This window comes from Salvelinus alpinus, chromosome 4 (assembly GCF_045679555.1).
Source record: "Salvelinus alpinus chromosome 4, SLU_Salpinus.1, whole genome shotgun sequence".
In the NCBI taxonomy this organism is placed as follows: Eukaryota; Metazoa; Chordata; class Actinopteri; order Salmoniformes; family Salmonidae; genus Salvelinus; species Salvelinus alpinus.
The window spans coordinates 48,174,350-48,199,579 of NC_092089.1; the positions used below are offsets into that span (position 1 = coordinate 48,174,350).

Sequence of the window (25,230 nt, forward strand, 5' to 3'; positions counted from 1 at the left end):
TGACTAATGACGTCAGCAAGGTAGTGCATACTCACAGCTCCTTTCCGGTGTAGGCAACTGCAGTGCGCTCGAGTTCCTGGTTGACATTGTAAGACACTTTTTAATTTTTTATTATTGTTTTTTTTATTTTTACTATGTGGTCATTTGTAAAGTCATTCATGTTTTTAGAAAATGTAGATGGGACCCGGTTAACTTCACCGAGGACGCCACCGGGATTAATGTTTGCGTTCAAGATTTCCCAATTTTATCGTGTTCAGAGCGCGAAACCAGATTTAATTTATCGAGACAGATAAACAATACTCATCCAAACGCTTTATGCATGCAGATGGACTAAAAGTGGATGTATAGAAAACAAATCTGTGATTTTGGCAATCTCTAAAGGAAGGATAATTAATTTGGTGAAGTCATACTGCTTAACTTGATTCAGACGGTGAACACGTAGCCTAGAACTTTCCGCGTTGTCGGAATGAAACTTATTTACACACCTCAGCTGCTTAAAATAGGACTGCATAGACAGGTCATTGGTTTTGGTTATAGGTTGTGTACCGCGGGCAACAGAAAGAGACGACAGCTGCTGGTGTAAGATACATATTTCGATATTGTATAGGAATAGAATAGCCTGCTGTTGTCTAAAGTTCATAATGATAGGTACAAGCGAGCAGTGAAACGAATGGCGGGGAGAGCGTTTGCGAGACTTGTTTTTTCGCTTTGACTGTTTGCGAAATGTACTGACAGCGTGGTTCAAGGTCGACGTGTAGGCGGCTGTGGGTTGCAACTGTAAACACTCAGCTCTGTGCTAAAAGAGCCAACACGTTGAGCAAAACATCCACACTATAATATTAAAGCGCACTGAGGCAAAGCAAAAAATCGAGGCTCTTAAGCGGCAAGTTAGTGAGAGCAGATAACTGAATTAGGCTAAACAGCCAAGTATAATCATTTTTTTATATAAGTGGGCCAAAAGTGAAGCCAGTTCTAACTTGGAAAAACATTTGAATGTCACAGCCAGCAAGTGCAATTATACAGAATGTAATTCTAAGATTAGATATCCAACCATTCTCTACACCATGATCAAAAAGTTTAGAATACATTTAGTTAAAGCTGCAGCAAATAATCTGTTCTGCCTTATTCCAACAGAATATTGAAGATCATTCTGTGGACATAAGGGGATTTTCTAGCCCTTCCGTCTACTATGTCCTCCAGAGGCAAAGGTGAGGAATGTCTGGTGTGTGGGGGTGACCTGCACGGTAACCAACGGCGATGGCTCTTTGGGCGTCAGAACAAGAAAGATGGTCAGCCTCAGACCCCATCAGACTCGCTGGGCAGAGGAAGTCTCTCCAGGTCTTCTCAAAGCAGCCCCTGGGGTGAGGTGTGTTTGTGTGTGCTCTTCTCTGTGTGTATGTGCGTGTATCTGTTCTAATGTTTTCTTTTCCCACTTTGCAGGTAGCACCATGTCTCTTGGCTCCACGGTTTCTCTCTCGTCCCTTTCCTCACCTTCTAAAGCCATGGACCTTCTCTCTGTGCTGACACACATACTAGGCCAGTCTGTATCACGGGGCAGTGGGCGGGGGGAGTTCTTGTGTGGCAAATGTGTTTCAGTTCTAGAGCGGGTTTTCAAGTTTGACTCTGTCATTTCCAGAGTGAGGGTCTTATCCTCTGAGAGGCTTCAGAAGTTGATCCAGGAGAGGGACAAGGTCAGGCAGTGGGTACGCAGCGCTTACCGCCAGCGACACCCTCAGGATTTCCGGATGAGGAGCAGCACTAGGGAGGAGGATGGGGAGGGAATGGGAGACCGAGAGGGTTACATTGAAATGTTGAAGGAGAACATGGCCCTGTCAGAGTATGAGTGCTGGTCTGAGAAATGGGATGCATGTCCATACTTCAGGAGAACGGGGAAAAGATGCACGATGGGGAAAAATTGTGAGGGATGTGATTCTCTGAGGGTGTCCGACTCCGCCTATGAGTCAGTTTGTGGTGTTCCCCGCCGCCTACCCTTCCAACCCTTTTCCCCCCTGGCCCTATCGCGGGATAAGTCGCAGAGCATGCCTCTTCATTGGTCGAGAGTGCCGTCGCTAAGCTCTAGCCCAGCGTCATTGACTGGATCCGCTCTCTCCTTACGAGCGTCCTCTCGCACTGAGTCCATCCAATCGCTGGACTCGCTGGGTTGCCGTGATCCATTTGATTTTCCGGATGATTTGTCACTCCTGGTCCTCAGAGAGTTGAAAGGTATTGAAGGAAAGCCTGTCAGTTCACCTTTGGGGAGTAAGATTCCCGTTTTGGGAAAGCGGGAAGGGCGATATTCAGGAGAGGTAGGCGAGACATCCTCCCCTGAGGTAACAAGGGTGCTGGATTTTGGAGAGCAGAATGGAGGAGAGGAAGCGGATGGAGAGACCAATGATGTTCTGACTGAATTGAGGGACGAGTTTATTCCACTACACAGAGAAGTGAGTTTTCGCTTACGTTCTATCAAAATCCAGCATGCCAAATAATGATAGGAAGTGATTATGAGTATGGCGAGAATTCTTTTCCTGATGACAACACTTTGGATTCCCATAGCCTATAAATGAGCCCTTTCCCTGGTCAGGAAAATATCTCTGCCCTAAATGAGGATTTTTCGACTGGTTGCCTTGTCTGTGGATCACTCCGTCTATCACGGAGTGTAAATATTTACTTAGTGGTCTGTAATATGTAATCTAGTATCTAATGTCCAATTCTGAATATTCTCTTACTTATAAATACAGGAGTAGGACTTCAACAGAATTAAGTGACAACTTATGTCTTTTGCGAAATGCAGTTTCATTATTTCATTTCAGAGCAATACAGGTCGAGTGCACCTTGCAGTCAGACAGTTGAGAGGACAGCTTGATCAAGCCATGACACGCATCAAGACCCTAGAAACTGAGCTTAAACACGGGACCAAAACCAAACCAGAAACTAATGTCAGTGGACCAGAGGATTGGCTTAAGGTAAGCACTGAGTAGTTTATTGATTTGACATTGATTCCCCCAAGTTTAGACATTTTCAGCTGGATTCCTAGACACAAATGAAGCCTAGTCATGGACTAAAAAGCATTCTCAATGGAGATTCTCCAATGAAAGCATTTTTTTTTTTTACCGGGACTAGGCTGTGTCTGGGAAACCGGTCCATAGTATTTATAGTAACTCAATTGAGAAAGAAAACAGTATAAATTGGTGAGCGGAATTGAAGGGTCATGATAATTTGGTTGCGCACACACAAGTACAACTGAGGTTGACACTCCCTGTCATGGTAATTGACTGCTGACATTTTATACAAGATTAACAGGTATAGGCCTAGTCAGCCGGTGCACAGCAATATAATGGCCTGAACATAGTGTCCCTAACATGCTTCCTCTTCATGTAGTTGCGTGCGCACGCACGTCTACAGAATCTCTTGGATAGCGATGTCTTTAAGCCATGCTTGTGTTGACTAAGCACAAATAAAGCATTATGCAAGGAATGATGGGTGTGTTAGAGTTTGGTTTCTGGACGAGGTGGGGAGTCTCCTTAATGCAGGTGCACTCATATAACCACACACACATCTCCCTGGAATCTTCCCCAACTAGTGGAGTTTGCCCTGCAGCTCAGAATGGCTTTTTATAACGAGATCATTAACATGCTACTCAGCTGCTGAGTGGCGTCTCTTGTCCTTCTCTCCTTACAGTAGACTCAAGTTATCCAACCATGCACCTACCTATGGTTCTAGCATGTCTAGGCCTCACCCCCAGCTGTTAAGGCATCTTACCTAAACTGATTCTCATTTCATGAGATTCATGTCTGAGATTCAGGTCTGGCTTGAGTTCCAGTTTTTGGGATATTTTAGGAAGCCCTGTTAGCAAGTTCAGTCTGGGAATGGGAGCTGTAAATCCACGAAGAGCTTTGACGATTAAGAGCACCACAGAAAGCTCTACGCAAGGAAATATTTTAATTTGCCTGGAATCTGTTATTAGCTCCACCCAATCCTAGAAAAATTCAAATAAATCAATCTGTGGGATTATTTGTGTGCTCTGTGTGAGGTTTCACAGTATATCAAGCTTTTGTGGTGGGGAACTTTCACACTTGGCACTTGCAGGGCAAATTTATAGGCTTATACTATATGTTCTAAATGTATTACAATAATGCAAACTGATTGCCTGCATTCTATGAAAGCATCAACTGTAATATAGTGGCATATCACCCACAAGACACGGGCTTCAAAATGTACAGGTCTGCTGCTCTAGCCTGGTCCCAGATATGTTTGTGCTGTCTTGGCAAAGCCTGTGGTCATTGTCATCAGTTTGAAAGAAAACACAAACTGATCTAGTACCAGGCTAGTCTGCTCTTCTATTGCTGCAACAATGCCTGCCCCGTGTTGACTTGACATCCTTCATCTAAGTGCTGTGATTATGGCTTTTTCAGTTTCCGGAGAAGGACGGGGGAAACTTGCTACTGCAGAGTTTGGGGCATTCGTTGCACAGCAGAGACCGAGTTATCCAGGTGAGTGATTCATACTGATTCTATGAGTGGAGACAATGCAGTCATGCCAAAAATACAGGGATCCACTTCACTCATGAATGAGACAGTGGCTGAGCTAGTGGAATGTTACCATCACAACATGGACACCCCTAACTTAAGATGTAGTGGTTTTTGCAGATAGGAATCAATTTTCATCACAAAACCCAAACAAAATGTCTTTATCTCTACGTTTGTATGGGTGAGCAAACTCCCTCAGCTTATTTGGCAGATTTGACTGTTAGCCAAATGGATAAATCAAATCGGTTTAATATAGAGTACCAGTCAAAAGTTTGGACACACCTACTCATTCCAGGATTTTTAGTTTGTTTTACTATTTTCTACATTGTTGAATAGTAGTGAAGACATCAAAACTATGAAATAACACATATGGAATCATGTAGTAACCAAAAAAGTGTAGCCATCCTTTGCCTTGATGACAGCTTTGTACACTCTTGGAATTCTCTCAACCAGCTTCATGGTGTAGTCACCTGGAATGCATTTAAATTAACAATTGTGCCTTGTTAAATTTCAAGAACTTTAAGTTTCTTCAAGTGCAGTCACAAAAACCAGCAAGCGTTATGATGACTGGCTCTCATGAAGACCGCCACAGGAAAGGAAGACCCAGAGTTACCTCTGCTGCAGAGGATAAGTTCATTAGAGTTACCAGCCTCAGAAATAGGCAATTAACTGCACCTCAGATTGCAGCCCAAATAAATGCTTCAGAGTTCGAGTAAGACACATCTCAACATCAACTGTTCAGAGGAGACTGTGAATCAGGCCTTCATGGTCGAATTGCTGCAAAGAAACCAATACTAAAGGACATCAATAATAATACGAAGACTTGCCTGGGCCAAGAAACACGGGCAATTGATATTTGACCGGTGGAAATCTATCCTTTGGACTGATGAGTCCAAATTTGATATTTTTGGTTCCAACCGCTGTGTCTTTGTGAGATGCAGAGTAGGTGAACGGATGATCTCCGCATATGTGGTCAGTGGTGGAAAAAGTACCCAATTGCCATACTTGAGTAAAAGTATAGATACCTTAATAGAAAGTTACTCAAGTGAAGGTCACCCAGTAAAATTGTACTTGAGTAAAAGTATTTGGTTTTAAATATACAGTTGAAGTCGAAGTTTACATACACCTCAGCCAAATACATTTAAACTCAGTTTTTTCACAATTCCTGACATTTAATCCTAGTAAAAATTCCCTGTCTTAGGTCAGTTAGGATCACCACTTTTACTTTAAGAATATGAAATGTCAGGATAAGAGTAGAGAGAATGATTTATTTAAACTTATGTCTTTAATCACATTCCCAGTGGGTCAGAAGTTTACATACACTCAATTAGTATTTGGTAGCATTGCCTTTAAATTGTTTAACTTGGGTCAAACGTTTGGGTAGCCTTCCACAAGCTTCCCACAATAAGTTGGGTAAATTTTGGCCCATTCCTCCTGACAGAGCTGATGTAACTGAGTCAGGTCTGTAGGCCTCCTTGCTCGCACATGCTTTTTCAGTTCTGCCCACAAATTTTCTACGGGATTGAGGTCAGGGCTTTGTGATGGCCACGCCAATACCATGACTTTGTTGTCCTTAAGCCATTTTGTCACAACTTTGGAGGTATGCTTGGGGTCATTGTCCATTTGGAAGACCCATTTGCGACCAAGCTTTAACTTTCTGACTGATGTTTTGAGTTGTTGCTTCAATATATCCACATAAATTTCCTCCCTCATGATGCCACTTATTTTGTGAAGTGCACCAACATGATGCTGCCACTCCCGTGCTTCACGATTGGGATGGTGTTTTACAGCTTGCAAGCCTCCCCCTTTTTCTTCCAAACAGCACGATGGTCATTATGGCCAAACAGTTCTATTTTTGTTTCATCAGACCAGAAAACCGCAGTGGCTTCTTCCTTGCTGAGCGGCCTTTCAGGTTATGTCGATATAGGACTCGTTTTACTGTGGATATAGATACTTTTGTACCTGTTTCCTCCGGCATCTTCACAAGGTCCTTTGCTGCTGTTCTGGGATTGATTTGCACTTTTCGCACCAAATTACATTCATCTCTAGGAGACGTAACGCTTCTCCTTCCTGAGCGGTATGACGGCTGCGTGGTCCCATGGTGTTTATACTATTGTTTGTACAGATGAACGTGGTACCTTCAGGCATTTGGAAATTGCTCCCAAAGATAAACCAGACTTGTGGAGGTCTACAATTTTTTTCTGAGTTCTTGGCTGATTTCTTTTGATTTTCCCATGATGTCAAGCAAAGAGGCACTGAGTTTGAAGGTAGGCCTTGAAATACATCCACAGGTACACCTACAATTGACTCAAATGATGTCAATTAGCCTATCAGAAGCTTCTAAAGCCATGACATCCTTTTCTGAAATTTTCCAAGCTGTTTATAGGGACAGTCAACTTCGTGTATGTAAACTTCTGACCCACTGGAATTGAGATACAGTGAAATAATCTGTCTGTAAATAATTGTTGGAAAAATTACTTGTGTCATGCACAAAGTAGATGTCCTAACCGACTTGCCAAAACTATAGTTTGTTAACAAGAAATTTGTGGAGTGGTTGAAAAATGAGTTTTAATGACTCCAACCTAAGTGTATTTAAACTTCCGACTTCAACTGTACTTAAGTATCAAAGTACATGTTATTGCTAAAATATACTTAAGTATCAAAAGTAAAAGTATAAATAATTTACAATTCCTTATATTAAGCAAATTTACTGATAGCCAGGGGCACACTCCAACACTCGGACATTTACAAAAGATGCATTTGTGTTTAGTGAGTCCGCTAGAACATAGGCAGTAGGGACGACCATGTGTTATCTTGATAAGTGCATGAATTCACAATTTTCCTGTACTGCTAAGCATTAAAATTTAACGAGTACTTTGGGTTGTCAGGGAAAATGTATGGCGTAAAAAGTAACATATTTTCTTTAGGAATGTAGTGAAGTAACATTGTCAAGAATATAAATAGTGAAGTACAGATACCCAAAAAAAGTACTTAAATAGTACTTGAAATTATTTTTACTTAAGTACTTTACACCACTGTGTGTGGTTCCCACCGTGAAGCATGGAGGAGGTGGTGTGGGGGTGCTTTGCTGGTGACACTGATTTATTTAGAATTCAAGGCACGCTTAACCAGCATGGCTACCACAGCATTCTGCAGGGATACTTCATCCCATCTGGTTTGCACTTAGTGGGACTATCATTTGTTTTTCAACAGGACAATGACCCAAAACATACCTCCAGGCTGTGTAAGAGGTATTTGACCAAGAGGAGAGTGATGGAGTGCTGCATCCACAATCACCTGACTTCAACCCAATTCAGATGGTTAGGGATGAGTTGGCCCACAGAGTGAAGGAAAAGCAACCAACAAGTGCTCAGAATATGTACTAAACTTCAAGACTTTTGGAAAATAATTCCAGGTGGCTACCTCATGAAGCTGGTTGAGCGTGTGCAAAGCTGTCATCAAGGCAAAGGTTGGCTACTTTGAAGAACCTCAAATATAAAATATATTTTGATTTGTTTAAGACTTTCTTGGTTACTACATGATTCCATATGTTATTTCATAGTTTTGATGTCTTCACTATTCTTCTACAATGTAGAATATGGTAAAAAATAATCAATAACCCTTGAATGAGTAGGTGTGTTCAAACTTTTTGACCGGTTCTGTGTGTATTTTTGTTTAATTTATTGGTCGTGTACGCAGTTTAGCAGATGTTATAGCGGGTGCAATGAAATGCTTATATTACTAGCTCCTAACAATGCAGTAAAATGTCAAGCAGGTACACAAATAATCCATTAAAAAAAGAAAGAAAAACAAGAAATCAAGAAATGTCGGAACAATTCCAATTATCAACCCAAATTGCTCCAACCGTGGGTGGTTGGGGCAAACCCTGTTTTCTTAAATAACATTGTCTCAATATTTACCATTGAGACATTTGTTTAGATGCAGTTTTTGTATTCTGGTGTAATTGATATCATTTAAATGTCATTTTCTTTCTTATCACATCAAGTCATTTTCTGATGCCATCTCTGGGACAAGCCATGTGTTATTCCATGATCAGACAATCATTTCCTGTCTCCCTGTCTGTCTCAGGAGTGCATGTGTCTGATCAGGAAGATGTGTGTTGAGGTGGGGACAGGGACGGATGTGGCTGACAGACTAACACAGGCACTCACTGACAATCTGAAACAAACTCTCTCCGACAATAAGGTGAGGGCTAAGATTGATCCCATTTGATTATGATTTGAATAAGCTATTGGTTTACAATTATATATTTTAACTCCAAATAAACTTGTGTAGGCTGTCAAAGCATGGACAATAAAATGTGTGAATATTTCCTTTTTAAATATGACATTACTTAAGTGATATTGCCAGAGAAGCTGGTGTTTGGAGGATATATTGGCATGGGTGTTTTTGGTCCCGAGACTAAGTTTGTTCTGTATCTAGACGTGACCCAGTCCTTCGTTCTAAATGTTCCATTGCCATACTGGCTGGCAACGTTCTTATCCCTTGCTTGCTTGCTTGCTTGCTAGCTAGCCAACTACGGCTAACTTAGTCGCGTTAAAAAGTGCAGCTAGAATAACAGCAAAGTATTTGCATTTGTTTACTCTGTTTTCTAGTGACACTTATTTTGATACATCCAAAACAATGAGCTAATGAGACGTGATTTCGCTTGGCATAGAAAATGTGCTCACTTGTCAGGAGCTAGACAACAACACAGCAAAATGTTAGTCTAAAAGAAATCTGAGAATGTCTAGATGCTTTTTATAGTGGAAATCAAGTTCATAAGTTGCTTGACTGGGCTGATGACAGTGGCTTGCGCAGTCAGATGGAACAGAGTAAATAGGCATTTTAATGTCATAGATTTAACCGGTGGCAACTTGTGGAATAGACACTGGCTGGAATGCGGATTTAACCAATCAGCATTCGGAATTAGACCCACCCGTTGTATGGGATATAGAACATTTCTGTACACGGTGATTTTGCTAATGTCTTGTGTTCTACCACTTCTTTAGCTAGCCCTGGAGGCTCTGCTTTCTGAGGTGAGTGAGAGGGAGAAGAGGATGGAGAGCGAGCTGGAGGCACTGAAGAAGGCTGGGAGAGACCGGGAGAAAGACCTCTCCACACTCAACACTGTGCTCCAATGTAACCAGGACATCATCAATGTGAGTCTAATGTTGAAAGCACACACGTGTGATACTTAGATGTATTAACTCACATTCATTAATAAAGTTAACATATTGTGCTGGATACACTATAGTCATTCAGTCAAAGGTGTTACTAGTAATTTCTCACATAAGGGCCCTGTTTTTCTTCTAACCCCCAGGAACTGAGAGTGGAGCTGGTTGAGAAGGAGCGAGTGCAGCGGGAGGTGCAGAAGGAGAGGGAAGTGTGGAGACAGCGGGACCAGGCCCTCACAGCAGTCCTACAGGAGAAAGAGTCACTTCTCCTCTGCCTGAAGGAGGCGCTAGAGAGCTCTCAGAAAGACATGCAGGTGAGGGGGATCACCTCAACATAGTGTCTCCATAGGATGAATTAAATTAGGTGTGCTGTGGGACTCCTACTCTGAGACGCTTTGTGAATACAGACCCAGATGTCTTGAAAGATAGTGCTTTGATTAATTTGATTATCTATTCGTTTGACCGTTCCTGATCTAAATAGAATTGATTCCAGGGACATCTCTTTTTAGTGTGCCCACGATTGTTTGTCAGGTTCAGTAACCAGTGCTGCATGCACTGACCTCTGTTATTCAAGTTAAAGGTGCTACATGTCGATTCTCACCCATGTGGAACCTAGGTGAATTTCGACAACACTTAGGCTGGATATATAATATATATAACTCTTTCCCACTCCCACGCATCCCATTCCCCTGCAATACGGTGGAGAGGTTAGTGCTATCCGACATCCAAGGATCGCGGATAGCATGGACCATGATGGAGGCTATTTTACTTTCAGTTTCGTCCACCAACTTCAAGCAGTCGTAGATATTTCACTGCGAGTTTGATGGTACAATGATTCCCTACACTATTCAGTGCATGTTTTCTCACATAAACTGAAATAGTTTGAAGAGTGTAGATTTTCTTTCAACTAGGAAATGTCCGAGCGATTTCTACGTTGGCTGCTTGCCACCGTTTGCCGTTGTTCCTTGTGCTTGAGTATGACATGACCACACCTTTTATTGATACCGATGTAAGAGATGCAGTTTTCTAGAGCTGGGCAATCTGGACAAAAATCCATATCACGATAAATGTATAAAAAAAATGCATAATAAAATGTGATAAATCGGCAATAAATACTTTTTTGGAGTAGGTACTAGAGCTGGGCGATATGGACAAAAAGTCACATTGAGATGAATAACTATTTTGCTTGATAACAATAAATAGATTACAATGCAATGTTCCCTCTAAGCTGCGCATGTGTGCAGCCACACAGAGACGCAAGAGATTGAACTTCACTGAGTTCGCCCCTTTGGTTTGCACTATATAGATCAAAGTTATTTTTTTTCTGTGATCGAATCAACATATCAGCCCTTTTTCAATGCAACAAATGAAAACAAATCTGACTGCAAAATTGAGTCTGATTTTGTTGTAGGCAGAGACGGAGTGCAAAAGAGTAGAATTCTATTGGAAGGTGTAGCCCGTCAGCGGCTTGATATTCTTTGCTAGATAGCAAGTTATTAGCCCAGTTATAGATAAGTATAGGTCAGCAATGGGGAGTTAGTGCTTCCTACAAGAACACAAAACATGTAGGCTACATTTCAAGCTGTCTTGGTAAAAAGCTTATGTCTGAAGGTGCGTTGTTGTATTTTGAGACAGGCTTGAATATGCAAATAAGCCAATAGAGAGGGGTAGCCTACATTGTCTAATTCTCTGTATGGTAATAATTCATTGTATTTTGTGAAGTGTTTTCTTGCATCATACAACACAATAAAATGCAATATTTGGCCCATGTTACAGACCTGGTAAAAAAAAATCATGACTTAATGTCAAGCCCTTCATAATGTTTTAAGTCTCATGCAATGTAGGCCTGCATTGAACACCACATATAGGCTACTGTAGGCTATATCATTGAAATCATAAGCTATTTCCATGTGAAAATGTTATGGGATTTGCACTGTTTTGTTGGTAGGCCAACATTATGCTGAAATAGTCACAATAGCCTATTGGCAGGGTACACCTTCAGTGTTCACAGTAGACGCGTGCCAAAAGTTGCACAAAGTTGAAGTCACCACTCACAAGACCAAACATTTGCTCAGTGCCCCAAAAAATTAGAGGGAACGTTGCTACAACAAAAAACTATGTTTTCATGGACAGTTACTTTGCATTAGCGTCAGGGCTCTAGACACATTTTTACAGTGCCATCTAAGTCAACTGAGATGGTAGACTAATATTTAAAAAGTAAGCTATTGATCTAACATATCCAGGGAATGCATGATTGATATTTTGATGTGCAACCTGTCAAAATAGGATCCAGAATTAACAGATTTATTTTTGGCTCTTTGTTCATCTACAGTACCAGTCAAAAGTTTGGACACACTTACTTACTCATTCCAGGGTTTTTCTTTATTTTTACTTTTTTCTACATTGCAGAATAATAGCGAAGACATCAAAAACTATGAAATAACATATGGAATCATGTAGTACCCAAAAAAGAGTTAAACAAATCAAAATATATTGTATATTCTCCAAGGTAGCCACCCTTTGCCTTGATGACTCCTTTGCACACTCTTGGCATTCTCTCAACTAGCTTCACCTGGAATGCTTTTCCAACAGTCTTGAAGGACTTCCCACTGCTTTTCCTTCACTCTGCGGTCCAACTCATCCCTAACCATCTCAATTGGGTTGAGGTCCGGTGATTGTGGAGGCCAGGTCATCTGATGCAACACGCCATCACTCTCCTTGGTCAAATAGCCCTTTCACAGCCCGAAGGTGTGTTGGGTCATTGTCCTGTTGAAAAACAAATGACAGTCCCACTAAGCGTAAACCAGATGTGATGGCGTATCACTGCAGAATGCTGTGGTAGCCATGCTGGTTAAATGTTCCTTGAATCCTAAATAAATCACTGTCAGTGTCACCAGCAAAGCACCCCCACACCATTACACCACCATGCTTCACGGTGGGAACAACACATGTGGAGATCATCCGTTCACCTTCTCTGCATCTCACAAAGACACGGTGGTTGGAACCAAAAATCTCACATTTGGACTCGTCAGACCAAAGGACATATTTCCACCAGTCTAATGTCCATTGCTCGTTTCTTGGACCAAGCAAGTCTCTTCTTATTGGTGTCCTTTAGTAGTGGTTTCTTTGCAGCAATTCGACCATGAAGGCCCGATTTCACGCAGTCTCCTCTGAACATTTGATGTTGAGATGTCTGTTACTTGAACTCTGTGAAGCATTTATTTGGGCTGCATTTATGAGGCTGGTAACTCTAATGAACGTAACTCTGGGTCTTCATAAGAGCCAGTTTCATCATAACACTTGATGGTTTTTGCGACTGTACTTGAAGAAACTTTCAAAGTTCTTGAAATGTTCCACAATGACTGACCTTCATGTCTTAAAGTAATGATGGACTGTAGTTTCTCTTTGCTTATTTGAGTTGTTCTTGCCATAATATGGACTTGGTCTTTTACCAAATAGGGCTATCTTATGTATACTCCCCCCTACCTTGTCACAACACAACTGATTGGCTCAAACGCATTAAGGAAAGAAATCCCACAAATTAACTTTTAAGAAGGCACACCTGTTAATTGAAATGCATTCCAGGAGACTACCTCATGGAGCTGGTTGAGATAATGCCAAGCGTGTGCAAACCTGTCATCAAGGCAAAGAATGGCTACTTTGAAGAATCTTGATTTGTTTCACTTTTTTGGTTACTACATGATTATTCAACAATGTAGAAATAGTAAAAATAAAGAAAAACCATTGTAGGTATGTCAACTTTTAACTGGTAATATATATATATATATATATCTCAGCAAAAAAAAGAAACGTCCTCACTGTCAACTACGTTTATTTTCAGCAAACTTAACATGTGTAAATATTTGTATGAACATAACAAGATTCAACAACTGAAGCATAAACTGAACAAGTACCACAGACATGTGACTGACAGAATTGGAATAATGTGTCCCTGAACAAAGGGGCGGTCAAATGCAAAAGTAAGTCAAGATCTGGTGTGGCCACCAGCTGCATTAAGTACTGAAGTGCATCTCCTCCTCATGGACTTCACCAGATTTGCCAGTTCTTGCTGTGAGATGTTACCCCACTCTTCCATCAAGGCACCTGCGACTTCCCTGACATTTCTGGGGGGAAGGGCCCTAGCCCTCACCCTCCGATCCAACAGGTCCCAGACGTGCTCAATGGGATTGAGATCCGGGCTCTTCGCTGGCCATGGCAGAACACTGACATTCCCGTCTTGCAGGAAATCACACACAGAATGAGCAGTATGGCTGGTGGCATTGTCATGCTGCAGGGTCATGTCACGATGAGCCTGCAGGAAGGGTACCACATGAGTGAGGAGGATGTCTTCCCTGCAACGCACAGCATTGAGATTGCCTGCAATGACAACAAGCTCGGTACGATGATGCTGTGACACACCGCACCAGATCATGATGGACCCTCCACCTCCAAATCGATCCCGCTCCAGAGTACAGGCCGTGTTGTAACACTCATTCCTTCGACGATAAACGTGAATCCGACCATCGCCCCTGGTGAGACAACCGCGACTCTTCAGTGAAGGACCACAGTCCTGTCTGGTCCAGCAATGGTGGGTTTGTGCCCATAGGCGACGTTGTTGCTGTTGATGTCTGGTGAGGACCTGCCTTACAACAGGCCTACAAGTCCTCAGTCCAGCCTCTCTCAGCCTATTGCGAACAGTCTGAGCACTGATGGAGGGATTGTGCGTTCCTGGTGTAACTCGGGCAGTTGTTGTTGCTATCCTTTACCTGTCCCGCAGGTGTGATGTTTGGATGTACCGATCTTGTGCAGGTGTTGTTACACGTGATCTGCCACTGCGAGGATGATCAGCTGTCCGTCCTGTATCCCTGTAGCACTGTCTTAGGCGTCTCACAGTACGGACATTGCAATTTTTTGCCCTGGACACATCTGCAGTCCTCTTGCCTCCTTGCAGCATGCCTAAGGGATGTTCACGCAGATGAGCAGGGACCCCGGGAATCTTTCTTTTGGTGTTTTTCAGAGTCAGTAGAAAGGCCTTTTTAGTGTCCTAAGTTTTCATAACTGTGACCTTCATTGCCTACCGTCTGTAAGCTGTTAGTGTCTTAACGACCGTTCCACAGGTGCATGTTCATTAATTGTTTATGGTTCATTGAACAAGCATGGGAAACGGCGTTTAAACCGTTTACAATGAAGATCTGTGAAGTTATTTGGATTTTAACAAATTATTAAGACAGGGTCCTGAAAGGGACGTTTCTTTTTTTGCTGAGTTATATATATTTTTTTAATTGCCAGCATATTGGCCTATAGGCTATATTATTCACTACCTGATGAAGTCGGAACTCAAAACACTTAGCTAGATTGCCAACTCTAAATATGATATTGTTGCTATATAGCCATGTGGGCTAATTGATGGGCCTCTGCTATTTTATGTATACTGAACAAAAATATAAATGCAGGAATTTCAAAGATTAATAAAATCATTAGGCTTTATGTATGGATTTCACATGACTGGGAATACAGATATGCATCTGTTGGTCCCAGATACCTTTTTAAAAAAGGTAGGGGCGTGGATCAGAAAACCAGTCAGTATCTGGTGTGACCACCATTTACCTCATGCAGAGTGATACATCTCCTATGCATAGAGCTGATCAGGCTGTTTATTGTGGCCTGTGGAATGTTGTCCCACTCCTCTTCAATGGCTGTGCGAAGTTGCTGGATATTGGCGGGAACTGGAACAGGCTGTTGTACATGTTAATCCAGAGCATCCCAAACATGCTCAATGGGTGACATGTCTGGTGAGTATACAGGCCATTGAAGAACTGAGACATTTGCTGCTTCCAGGAATTGTGTGCAGATCCTTGTGACCTGAGCCCGGGCGGTATCATGCTGAAACATGTGGTGATGGCGGTGGATAAATGGCCCTCAGGATCTCATCACAGTATCTTAGTGCATTCAATTTGCCATCTATAAAATGCAGTTGTGTTCATTGTCTATAGCTCATTCCTGCCCATACCATAACCCCACCGCCACCATGGGGCACTGTGTTCACAACATTGACATAAGCAAACCGCTCGCCAACACGTCGCCAAACAGGTGGTGTGCGGTTGTGAGGCCAGTTGGACGTACTGCAAAATTCCCTAAAACGACGGAGGCGGCCTATGGTAGAGAAATGAATATTCAATTCTCTGGCAACAGTTCTGGTGCAGTCAGCATGCCAATTGCACACTCCCTCAACTTGACATCTGTGGCATTGTGTTGTGACAACTGCACATTTTAGTGTTGCCTTTAATTGTCTCCAGCCCAAGGTGCACCAGTGTAATGATCATGCTGTTTAATAGGCTTCTTGATATGCTACACCTGTCAGGTGGATGGATTATCTTGGCAAAGTAGTACTTCTCACTAACAGTGATATAAACAAATTTGTGCACACAATTTGAGAGAAATAAGCTTTTTGTGCATATGGGATCTTTTATTTCAGCTCATGAAACATGGAACCAACACTTTATATATTGCGTTTATATTTTTGTTCATTGTACAACAAGATCTGTTTTACCAATTTTGACATCAGATTCTGTTTATCCACATTTCTCCAAATGTCAAAGTTGCTCCAAATGTGAAATTGCTGTATGGTTCCATTTGTCTTTGCACAATGTGGGGAGAGGGAGGGAGGGAGTGAGTGGCTCACTCACACAGCAGCCGACCGCGAAACAGGGACAGGCAGATACTTTTAAAGCGGGAATCAACATAATATATAGGCTATTACTGTTAACCAAATAAGTTTTAGAACAATCTACAGGAATGTTGTATAGCAAAATCATAGAGTATTACCAACGTACGCTTTTGTTGTCAAATAGAAAGTCTGCATTTTAGAATGCGATTTTTCTATTGGCCTAAAATATTTTTGGGGTGAAAAAATATTGTGAAACACTATCATTCCCCTACTACTGCAGCTATTATATGGACTTTTTTTGGAATTACAATGCAAAAATTCTACATGTAGCTCTTTTGACTCGCTTCAGGGAGACTTTCCTCCTCATAACTTGTTTTCTTTTCCCCCAGGCACTGTCGGACTCTGTGATTAGCCAAGGGGTGTCAGGAGGTGGGCCTGAGGGGGCTCTGGCCTCTCAGCTGAAGGAGAAGGAGAGCCTAGTGATAGCCTGGCTACAGGACAGAGAGGAGCACAGCGCCACCATGTGCCAGGAGTTCTCCAAGCTCGCCACCGCCCTGCAGGACTATCAGGGTATAGTGCAGGTGCGTGCAAACGACAATGGGAGAGTGGATGCTTTCACCAATCCCTGTCTTTCATATCAGTGAAGGGGAAGCCATGTGAGACTAGTAAGAGGCTCCCTCTATATACTGAGATGTGCTGTGTCTTCCATTGTCTTTTACACAATTCAGGTCATCTTCAGTGAGGTATCTAAAATACCAAAGCCTATAATATAGTTTGGTCATTAGAACCCATACCTTTCCTCTCTTCCCATCTTTCCCCCTGCCTTCTCAAGGAGCAACAGCAGAATCATAGTCAGGCAGTGTCTTCACTGTCAAAGCAACTCAAAGACACACTCAACGACCTGAGGGAGAGAGGGAAGGAGAACAAGGAGGCACAGCGAGCCTGGCGGAGCGAAAAGGATGACAAAGAGAGGGAGGAGAGGAAATTGAGGGGGAGCCTGGAGAAGAGAGACAAACTCATTGAGGTATGTCCGTACATGACTTTAAAAAAGCACTAAAGGTCGGACCAAATTAACACTGACTATTTTGATTTGTAAACTTGTTTTATTTAGCAAGTTCTCCTGGATTCCGAAGAACGGGATCATCTACTCAAAGAACTTCAGCAGAACCTGCTGAACAAATTTGAACCCATGATTGCTGTCAAACACACATTATGAAAGAGACAAACAAGATAGTGAAAGAGCAAAAAACATAGAACCATGAAGGTACAATGCACATTTTATATAGATTAGTTGCATGAACCAACACTTGCTCCCCAGGTAGTTTACTACTAATTACAATTGTATGTAGGCCCATTGAAAAGGTTGTGTTTTGCACATTTGCACTAGTTGCATCTTGCCTTAGCAGGCAAGACTTGGTTTTTGTGTTAAAACAATTTATTGCCTTAACCAAAACTCTTGACTGGATATTTGTCAATAATGATGTTATTACTCCGTTTTGGCATTATTCATATTGACTGATTTAATTGATGAAGTATGCTAGTAGTTCATGTCTGACATGGACCAAAGTATATTTTGGATTTGCTTAAATGGTACTCTGTCAATGGAATGTATCAATACAGACAGTTCAAATCAAATAATTTCACTTCCCGAGAGTTCTATTTATGCAAATTCAAAATACACTTTGGGCCATGTCAGACATTGATTAACTAGTAGCATGGGACATGGGGAAATGTATGATGAGATTTGTTAATGTGTCCTTCAGGGCATAGTGTAATGCAGCCGCCTTGATACGTGCTATCAGAGGGGGGATTATTATTGTGTTGAATTTGGAGAGTTTGATGTTGCAGTTCCCCAAAAGCTTTCTTTATTGGTGTCATACTGTAAGTTCTGTGAATTAATTTTTTCCCCCTCAGTGTCTTTTTGTCCGAATGGGCTATTTCTGTTCATACTACCATTTTTCTTTACACATTAGCTACATTTTCTGCTTGGTATTGTGATTGTCATAAAGGGGTTTACATTTTTTACCCCAAAATATTTATTTGTACTTTTTGGCAGGTTTAATTTCACTACCGAATGGTTTGATACATTTATTTTGGGAAAAGGTTTATAATTTTATGTCTGCCATGTTTTAATTTTAAGTCTTTGTGAGATTGAGAAATAAAACTCTCTACATGATCGAAATTATTGAATCTAGTCTGTTTTCATTGCATGTACTTTGCTGCTTATGTCATGGATGATCAAAGGGACTTTCATGACCCGTGGGTGTCTCATTTGCTCTGTACTTCACACTCAGAATATGATCCCCAGTAAACGGTTATGGCTAGAAGGGATCCAGCTTTTGTCAGGATGTACTTTTTGTAGGCGATTTAGGAGAACTTGCGCAGCAGGTTAGGAGAATTAACGTGGCAGTTAGTGTTAGCAATATTTTGGGGGATGTAAATTTGACAAAAGCTGGATCCCATCTCGACATGACCTCAGTCAACCCCACAACTGACTGACCTCTTGTCCAATCACAAGCAGGACCATGGTTTCTGGTTACTTGGGAACTGTTGTTTTGGAGATAATATTTCAACACTAGTTTATTTGACCCTCGGAGGTTGAGGTGAACTTGTTGTAATTTAGTAACCTAATCTAAAGAGACCTGGTAATTAATAAACTCAAAAAAAGAAGCGTACCTTTTTCAGGACCCTGTCTTTAAAAGATAATTCGGTAAATATCCAAATAACTTCACAGATCTTCATTGTAAATGGTTTAAACGCAGTTTCCCATGCTTGTTCAATGAACCATAAACAATTAATGAACATGCACCTGTGGAAAGGTTAAGACACTAACAGCTTACAGACGGTAGGCAATGAAGGTCACAGTTATGAAAACTTAGGACACTAAAGAGGCCTTTCTACTGACTCTGAAAAACACCAAAAGAAAGATGCCCAGGGTCCCTGCTCATCTGTATGAACGTGCCTTAGGCATGCTTGCAATGGGGCATGAGGACTGCAGATGTGGCCAGGGCAATAAATTGCAATGTCCGTACTGTGAGACGCCTAAGACAGCGCTACAGGGAGACAGGGCGGACAGCGGATTGTCCTCGCAGTGGCAGACCATGTGTAACAACACCTGCACAGGATTGGTACATCTGAACATCACACCTGTGGGACAGGTAGAGGATGGCAACAACTGTCCGAGTTCCACCAGGAATGCACAATCCCTCCATCAGTGCTCAGACTGTGCGCAATAGGCTGAGAGAGGCTGGACTGAGAGCTTATAGGCCTGTTGTAAGGCAGGTCCTCACCAGACATCACCAGCAACAATGTTGCCTATGGTCACAAACCCACCGTCGCTGGACCAGACAGGACTGGCAAAAAGTGTCCTTCACTGATGAGTCGCGGTTGTCTCACCAGGGGCGATGGTCGGATTTGCGTTTATCGTCGAAGGAATGAGTGTTACACCAAGGCCTGTACTCTGGAGCGGGTTCGATTTGGAGGTGGAGGGTCCGTCATGGTCTGGGGCGGTGTGTCACAGCATCATCAGACTGAGCTTGTTGTCATTGCAGGCAATCTCAATGCTGTGCGTTACAGGGAAGACATCCTCCTCCCTCATGTGGTACCCTTCCTGCAGGCTCATGCCACCAGCCATACTGCTCGTTCTGTGCGTGATTTCCTGCAAGACAGGAATGTCAGTGTTCTGCCATGGCCAGCGAAGGGCCCGGATCTCAATCCCATTGAGCACGTCTGGGACCTGTTGGATCGGAGGGTGAGGGCTAGGGCCATTCCCCCCAGAAATGTCAGGGAACTCACAGGTGCCTTGGTGGAAGAGTGGGGTAACATCTCACAGCAAGAACTGGCAAATCTGGTGCAGTCCATGAGGAGGAGATGCACTGCAGTACTTAATGCAGCTGGTGGCCACACCAGATACTGACTGTTACCTTTGAATTTGACCCCGCCCCCCTTTCTTCAGGGACACATTATTCCAATTCTGTCAGTCACGTGTCTGTGGAATTTGTTCAGTTTATGTCTCAGATGTTGAATCTTATGTTCATACAAATATTTACTAATGTTAAGTTTGCTGAAAATAAACGCAGTTGACAGTGAGAGGACGTTTATTTTTTTGCTGAGTTTAAATGTAAAAAAAAAAAAAGAAAAAAAAAAGAGGCTTAAGTAAATAAATGCCTGTTCAGTCAGTTCCCCTCGCCTCTGTGGCGATAGGACCGCAGTCTTGGCGAGATGATACGGTGCACTCTACACGACGAGCGGAACACTTGGTGTGGCAAACCGACGCAGGACGGTCAGGGTCTATCAGACGTGCGCGGAGCAGTAGCGCCACCACGTTTACCCCGAGGCACACAGACACAATTGAAGTGGTGGTGCTCATGATGCTTTGTGTAAGAATAAACTCAGATCCCAAACCACAGGGACAATGGTGAGAGTTTAATATTTTAAAGTTATGATGAATTAAATTAATAGTGAAGGAATGTGCACTATGTTCAAGCCTGTTGGCTATACAGTTGAAGTTGGAAGTTTACATACACTTAGGTTGGAGTCATTAAAACTCGGTTTTTCAACCACTCCACACATTTCTTGTTAACAAACTATAGTTTTGGCAAGTCGGTTAGGACATCTACTTTGTGCATGACACAAGTAATTTTTCCAACAATTGTTTACAGACAGATTATTTCACTTAGAATTCACTGTATCACAATTCCAGTGGGTCAGAAGTTTACATGAACTAAGTTGACTGTGCCTTTAAACAGCTTGGAAAATTCCAGAAAATTATGCCATAGCTTTAGAAGCTTCTGATAGGCTAATTTACATCATTTGAGTCAATTGGAGGTGTACCTGTGGATGTATTTCAAGGCCTACCTTCAAACTCAGTGCCTCTTTGCTTGACATCATGGGAAAATCTAAAGAAATCAGCCAAGACCTCAGAAAAATAATTGTAGACCTCCACAGGTCTAGTTTATCCTTGGGAGCAATTTCCAAACGCCTGAGGGTACCACGTTCATCTGTACAAACTATAGTACGCAAATATAAACACCATGGGACCACGCAGCCGTCATACCGCTCAGGAAGGAGAACATACTTTGGTGTGAAAAGTGCAAATCAATCCCAGAACAACAGCAAATTACTTTGTGAAGATGCTGGAGGAAACAGGTACAAAAGAGTCTATATCCACAGTAAAACGAGTCCTATATCGACTTAACTTGAAAGGCCGCTCAGCAAGGAAGAAGCCACTGCTCCAAAACCGCCATAAAAAAGCCAGACTACGGTCTGAAACTGCACATGGGGACAAAGATTGTACTTTTTGGAGAAATGTCATCTGTTCTGATGTAACAAAAATAGAACTGTTTATCCATAATGACCATCGTTATGTTTGGAGCTTCGAGCGACAGTTCCCAGTCCAGAGCTTCCGGCGACAGTTCCCAGTCCAGAGCTTCCGGCGACAGTTCCCAGTCCAGAGCTTCCGACAACAGTTCCCAGTCCAGAGCTTCCGGCAACGTTTCACAGTCCGGGAACCTCCTACGACGGGCCACAGTCCGGAACCTCCAACGAAGTGGGATGCTTGCAAGCTGAAGAACACCATCCTAACTGTGAAGCACGGGGGTGGCAGCATCATGTTGTAGGGGTGCTTTGCTGCAGGAGGGACTGGTGTACTTCACAAAATAGATGGCATCATGCAGAAGGAAAATTATGTGGATATATTAAAGCAACATCTCAAGACATCAGTCAGGAAGTTAAAGCTTGGTCGCAAATGGGTCTTCCAAATGGACAATGACACCAAGCATACTTCCAAAGTTGTGGCAAAATGGCTTAAGGACAACAAAGTCAAGGTATTGGAGAGGCCATCACAAAGTTCTGACCTCAATTCCATAGAACATTTGTGGGCAGAACTGAAAAAGCGTATGCGAGCAAGGAGGCCTACAAACCTGACTCCTTTACACCAGCTCCTTCAGGAGGAATGGGCCAAAATTCATCCAAATTATTTTGGGAAGCTTGTGGAAGGCTACCCGAAACATTTGACCAAAGTTAAACAATTTAAAGGCAGTGCTACCAAATACTAATTGAGTGTATGTAAACTTCTGACCCACTGGGAATGTTATGAAATAAATAAAAGCTGAAATAAATCCTTCTCTCTACTATTATTATGACATTTCACATTCTTAAAATAAAGTGGTGATCCTAACTGACCTAAGACAGGGAAGTTTTACTAGGATTAAATGTCAGGAATTGTGAAAAACTGAGTTGAAATGTTTTTTTAATTAATTAATTAATTTCACCTTTATTTAACCAGGTAGGCAAGTTGAGAACAAGTTCTCATTTACAACTGCGACCTGGCCAAGATAAAGCAAAGCAGTTCGACACATATAACAACACAGAGTTACACATGGAGTAAAACAAACATACAGTCAATAACACAGTAGAAAATAAGTCTGTATACAATGTGAGCAAATGAGGTGAGATAAGGGAGGTAAAGGCAATAAATAGGCCATGGTGGCGAAGTAAATACAATATAGCAATTAAAACACTGGAATGGTAGATTTGACAGTAGATGAGTGTGCAAAGTAGAAATAGAAATACTGGGGTGCAAAGGAGCAAAATAAATAAATAAATACAGTAGGGGAAAAGGTAGTTGTTTGGGCTATTTATAGATGGGCTATGTACAGGTGCAATGATTTATGAGCTGCTCTGACAGCTGGTGTTTAAAGCTAGTGAGGGAGATAAGTGTTTCCAGTTTCAGAGATTTTTGTAGTTCGTTCCAGTCATTGGCAGCAGAGAACTGGAAGGAGAGGTGGCCAAAGGAGGAATTGGCTTTGGGGGTGACAAGTGAGATATACCTGCTGGAACGCGTGCTACTGGTGGGTGCATGGTGACCAGCGAGCAGAGATAAGTGACCAGCGATGGTGAGCAGAGATAAGGCGGGACTTTACCTAGCAGGGTCTTGTAGATGACCTGGGGCCAGTGGGTTTGGCGACGAGTATGAAGCGAGGGCCAGCCAACGAGACCGTACAGGTCGCAGTGGTGGGTAGTATATGGGGCTTTGGTGACAAAACGGATGGCACTGTGATAGACTGCATCCAATTTATTGAGTAGGGTGTTGGAGGCTATTTTGTAAATGACATCGCCAAAGTCGAGGATCAGTAAGATGGTCAGTTTTACGAGGGTATGTTTGGCAGCATGAGTGAAGGATGCTTTGTTGCGAAATAAGAAGACTATTCTAGATTTAACTTTGGATTGGAGATGTTTTATGTGAGTCTGGAAGGAGAGTTTACAGTCTAACCAGACACCTAGGTATTTGTAGTTGTCCACATATTCTAAGTCAGAACCGTCCAGAGTAGTGATGCTGGACGGGCGGGCAGGTGCAGGCAACGATCGGTTGAAGAGCATGCATTTAGTTTTACTTGTATTTAAGAGCAGTTGGAGGCCACGGAAGGAGAGATGTATGGCATTGAAGCTCGTCTGGAGGGTTGTTAACACAGTGTCCAAAGAAGGGCCAGAAGTATACAGAATGGTGTCGTCTGCGTAGAGGTGAATCAGAGACTCACCAGCAGCAAGAGCGACATCATTGATATATACAGAGAAGAGAGTCGGCCCAAGAATTGAACCCTGTGGCACCCCCATAGAGACTGCCAGAGGCCCGGACAACAGGCCCTCAGATTTGACACACTGAACTCTGTCAGAGAAGTAGTTGGTGAACCAGGCAGGGCAATCATTTGAGAAACCAAGGCTGTTGAGTCTGCCGATGAGGTTGTGGTGATTGAGAGTCGAAAGCCTTGGCCAGGTCAATGAATACGGCTGCACGGTATTGTTTCTTATCGATGGCGGTTAAGACATCGTTTAGAACCTTGAGCGTGGCTGAGGTGCACCCATGACCAGCTCTGAAACCAGATTGCATAGCGGAGAAGGTATGGTGGGATTCCAAATGGTCTGTGATCTGTTTGTTAACTTGGCTTTCGAAGACCTTAGAAAGGCAGGGTAGGATAGATATAGGTCTGTGGCAGTTTGGGTCAAGAGTGTCCCCCCCTTTGAAGAGGGGGATGACCGCAGCTGCTTTCCAATCTTTGGGAATCTCAGACGACACGAAAGAGAGGTTGAACAGTCTAGTAATAGGGGTTGCAACAATTTCGGCAGATAATTTTAGAAAGAAAAGGTCCAGATTGTCTAGCCCGGATGTATTTGGCTAAGGTGTATGTAAACTTCCGACTTCAACTGTAAATGCTTTAGCCTAAATAAAATGTATGTTGGCGGTATTTGCTGTTTTGCGAAATAATGCAATCACAGAAATGAAATTTAGTTACAACAATGTATATCTGTAGACTTCAATGTCATTCTCTCTCATGTCATGTTTAGTTCCCATATGCTACCACCACCACATTTGTGGTCCCGTTTCCCCCGTCCTTGCTTCCCGAGAGCAGTGTGCAGAGGCCAGTGTTGGGGTAGCAGGGGAGTACATGCGAAGTGGAGGGCGAGATACGTAGACAAGCTGGCCAGGTGGCACAGGAATGCATTAAACTGGAGAGGGAGAGAGGGCTCTTGGAGAGGATGCTGAGGAGCCTGAGGTGTGAAATGCTGATCAACAAGAAGAGAGTGGAGGGAAGGACCATAATACCAGCTACTTCTGAGACTGTGAGTTCAGTGTGTGTTTGCGTGTGTCACAACTGAATTTATATGAGTTCATTTCATATTTCCACCTGACCCCAAGTTATTCTTGAATCCAAGATGGCTTAGCAGTTCAGACGTCATTTCTGTTTCGTATTGTCGTGTCCTGTATATATATATATTTACACCTTTCTTCGCATATCTTTTATATATTTTATTATCCAAGAACTCAACTACAAAAGCTTCCCTGCAAAAGCTTTCCTGCAAC

At 42.5% G+C, this 25,230-nt stretch overlaps 1 protein-coding gene and 1 pseudogene across 3 annotated transcripts; both read left to right on the forward strand.

Annotated features, from left to right (window-relative positions):
• On the forward strand, positions 1-18,552 carry LOC139573804 (uncharacterized). Of its 3 annotated transcripts, none has more exons than XM_071397687.1 (11): positions 1-88; positions 1,135-1,361; positions 1,441-2,441; positions 2,811-2,963; positions 4,413-4,490; positions 8,616-8,732; positions 9,539-9,688; positions 9,850-10,017; positions 16,760-16,951; positions 17,203-17,394; positions 17,482-18,552. In XM_071397687.1, the coding sequence occupies exons 2-11, from the start codon at positions 1,190-1,192 to the stop codon at positions 17,584-17,586; spliced, it is 2,328 nt and encodes a 775-aa protein (XP_071253788.1). In that variant the 5' UTR covers positions 1-88; positions 1,135-1,189; the 3' UTR covers positions 17,587-18,552. The 3 variants fall into 3 exon arrangements, with proteins under 3 accessions (XP_071253788.1, XP_071253789.1, XP_071253790.1); XM_071397688.1 differs by lacking the exon at positions 1-88 and adding an exon at positions 453-579; XM_071397689.1 differs by lacking the exon at positions 1-88 and adding an exon at positions 919-1,026.
• Positions 17,629-25,230, forward strand: part of LOC139572602 (tektin-like protein 1) — a 14,200-nt pseudogene continuing 6,598 nt past the window's right edge.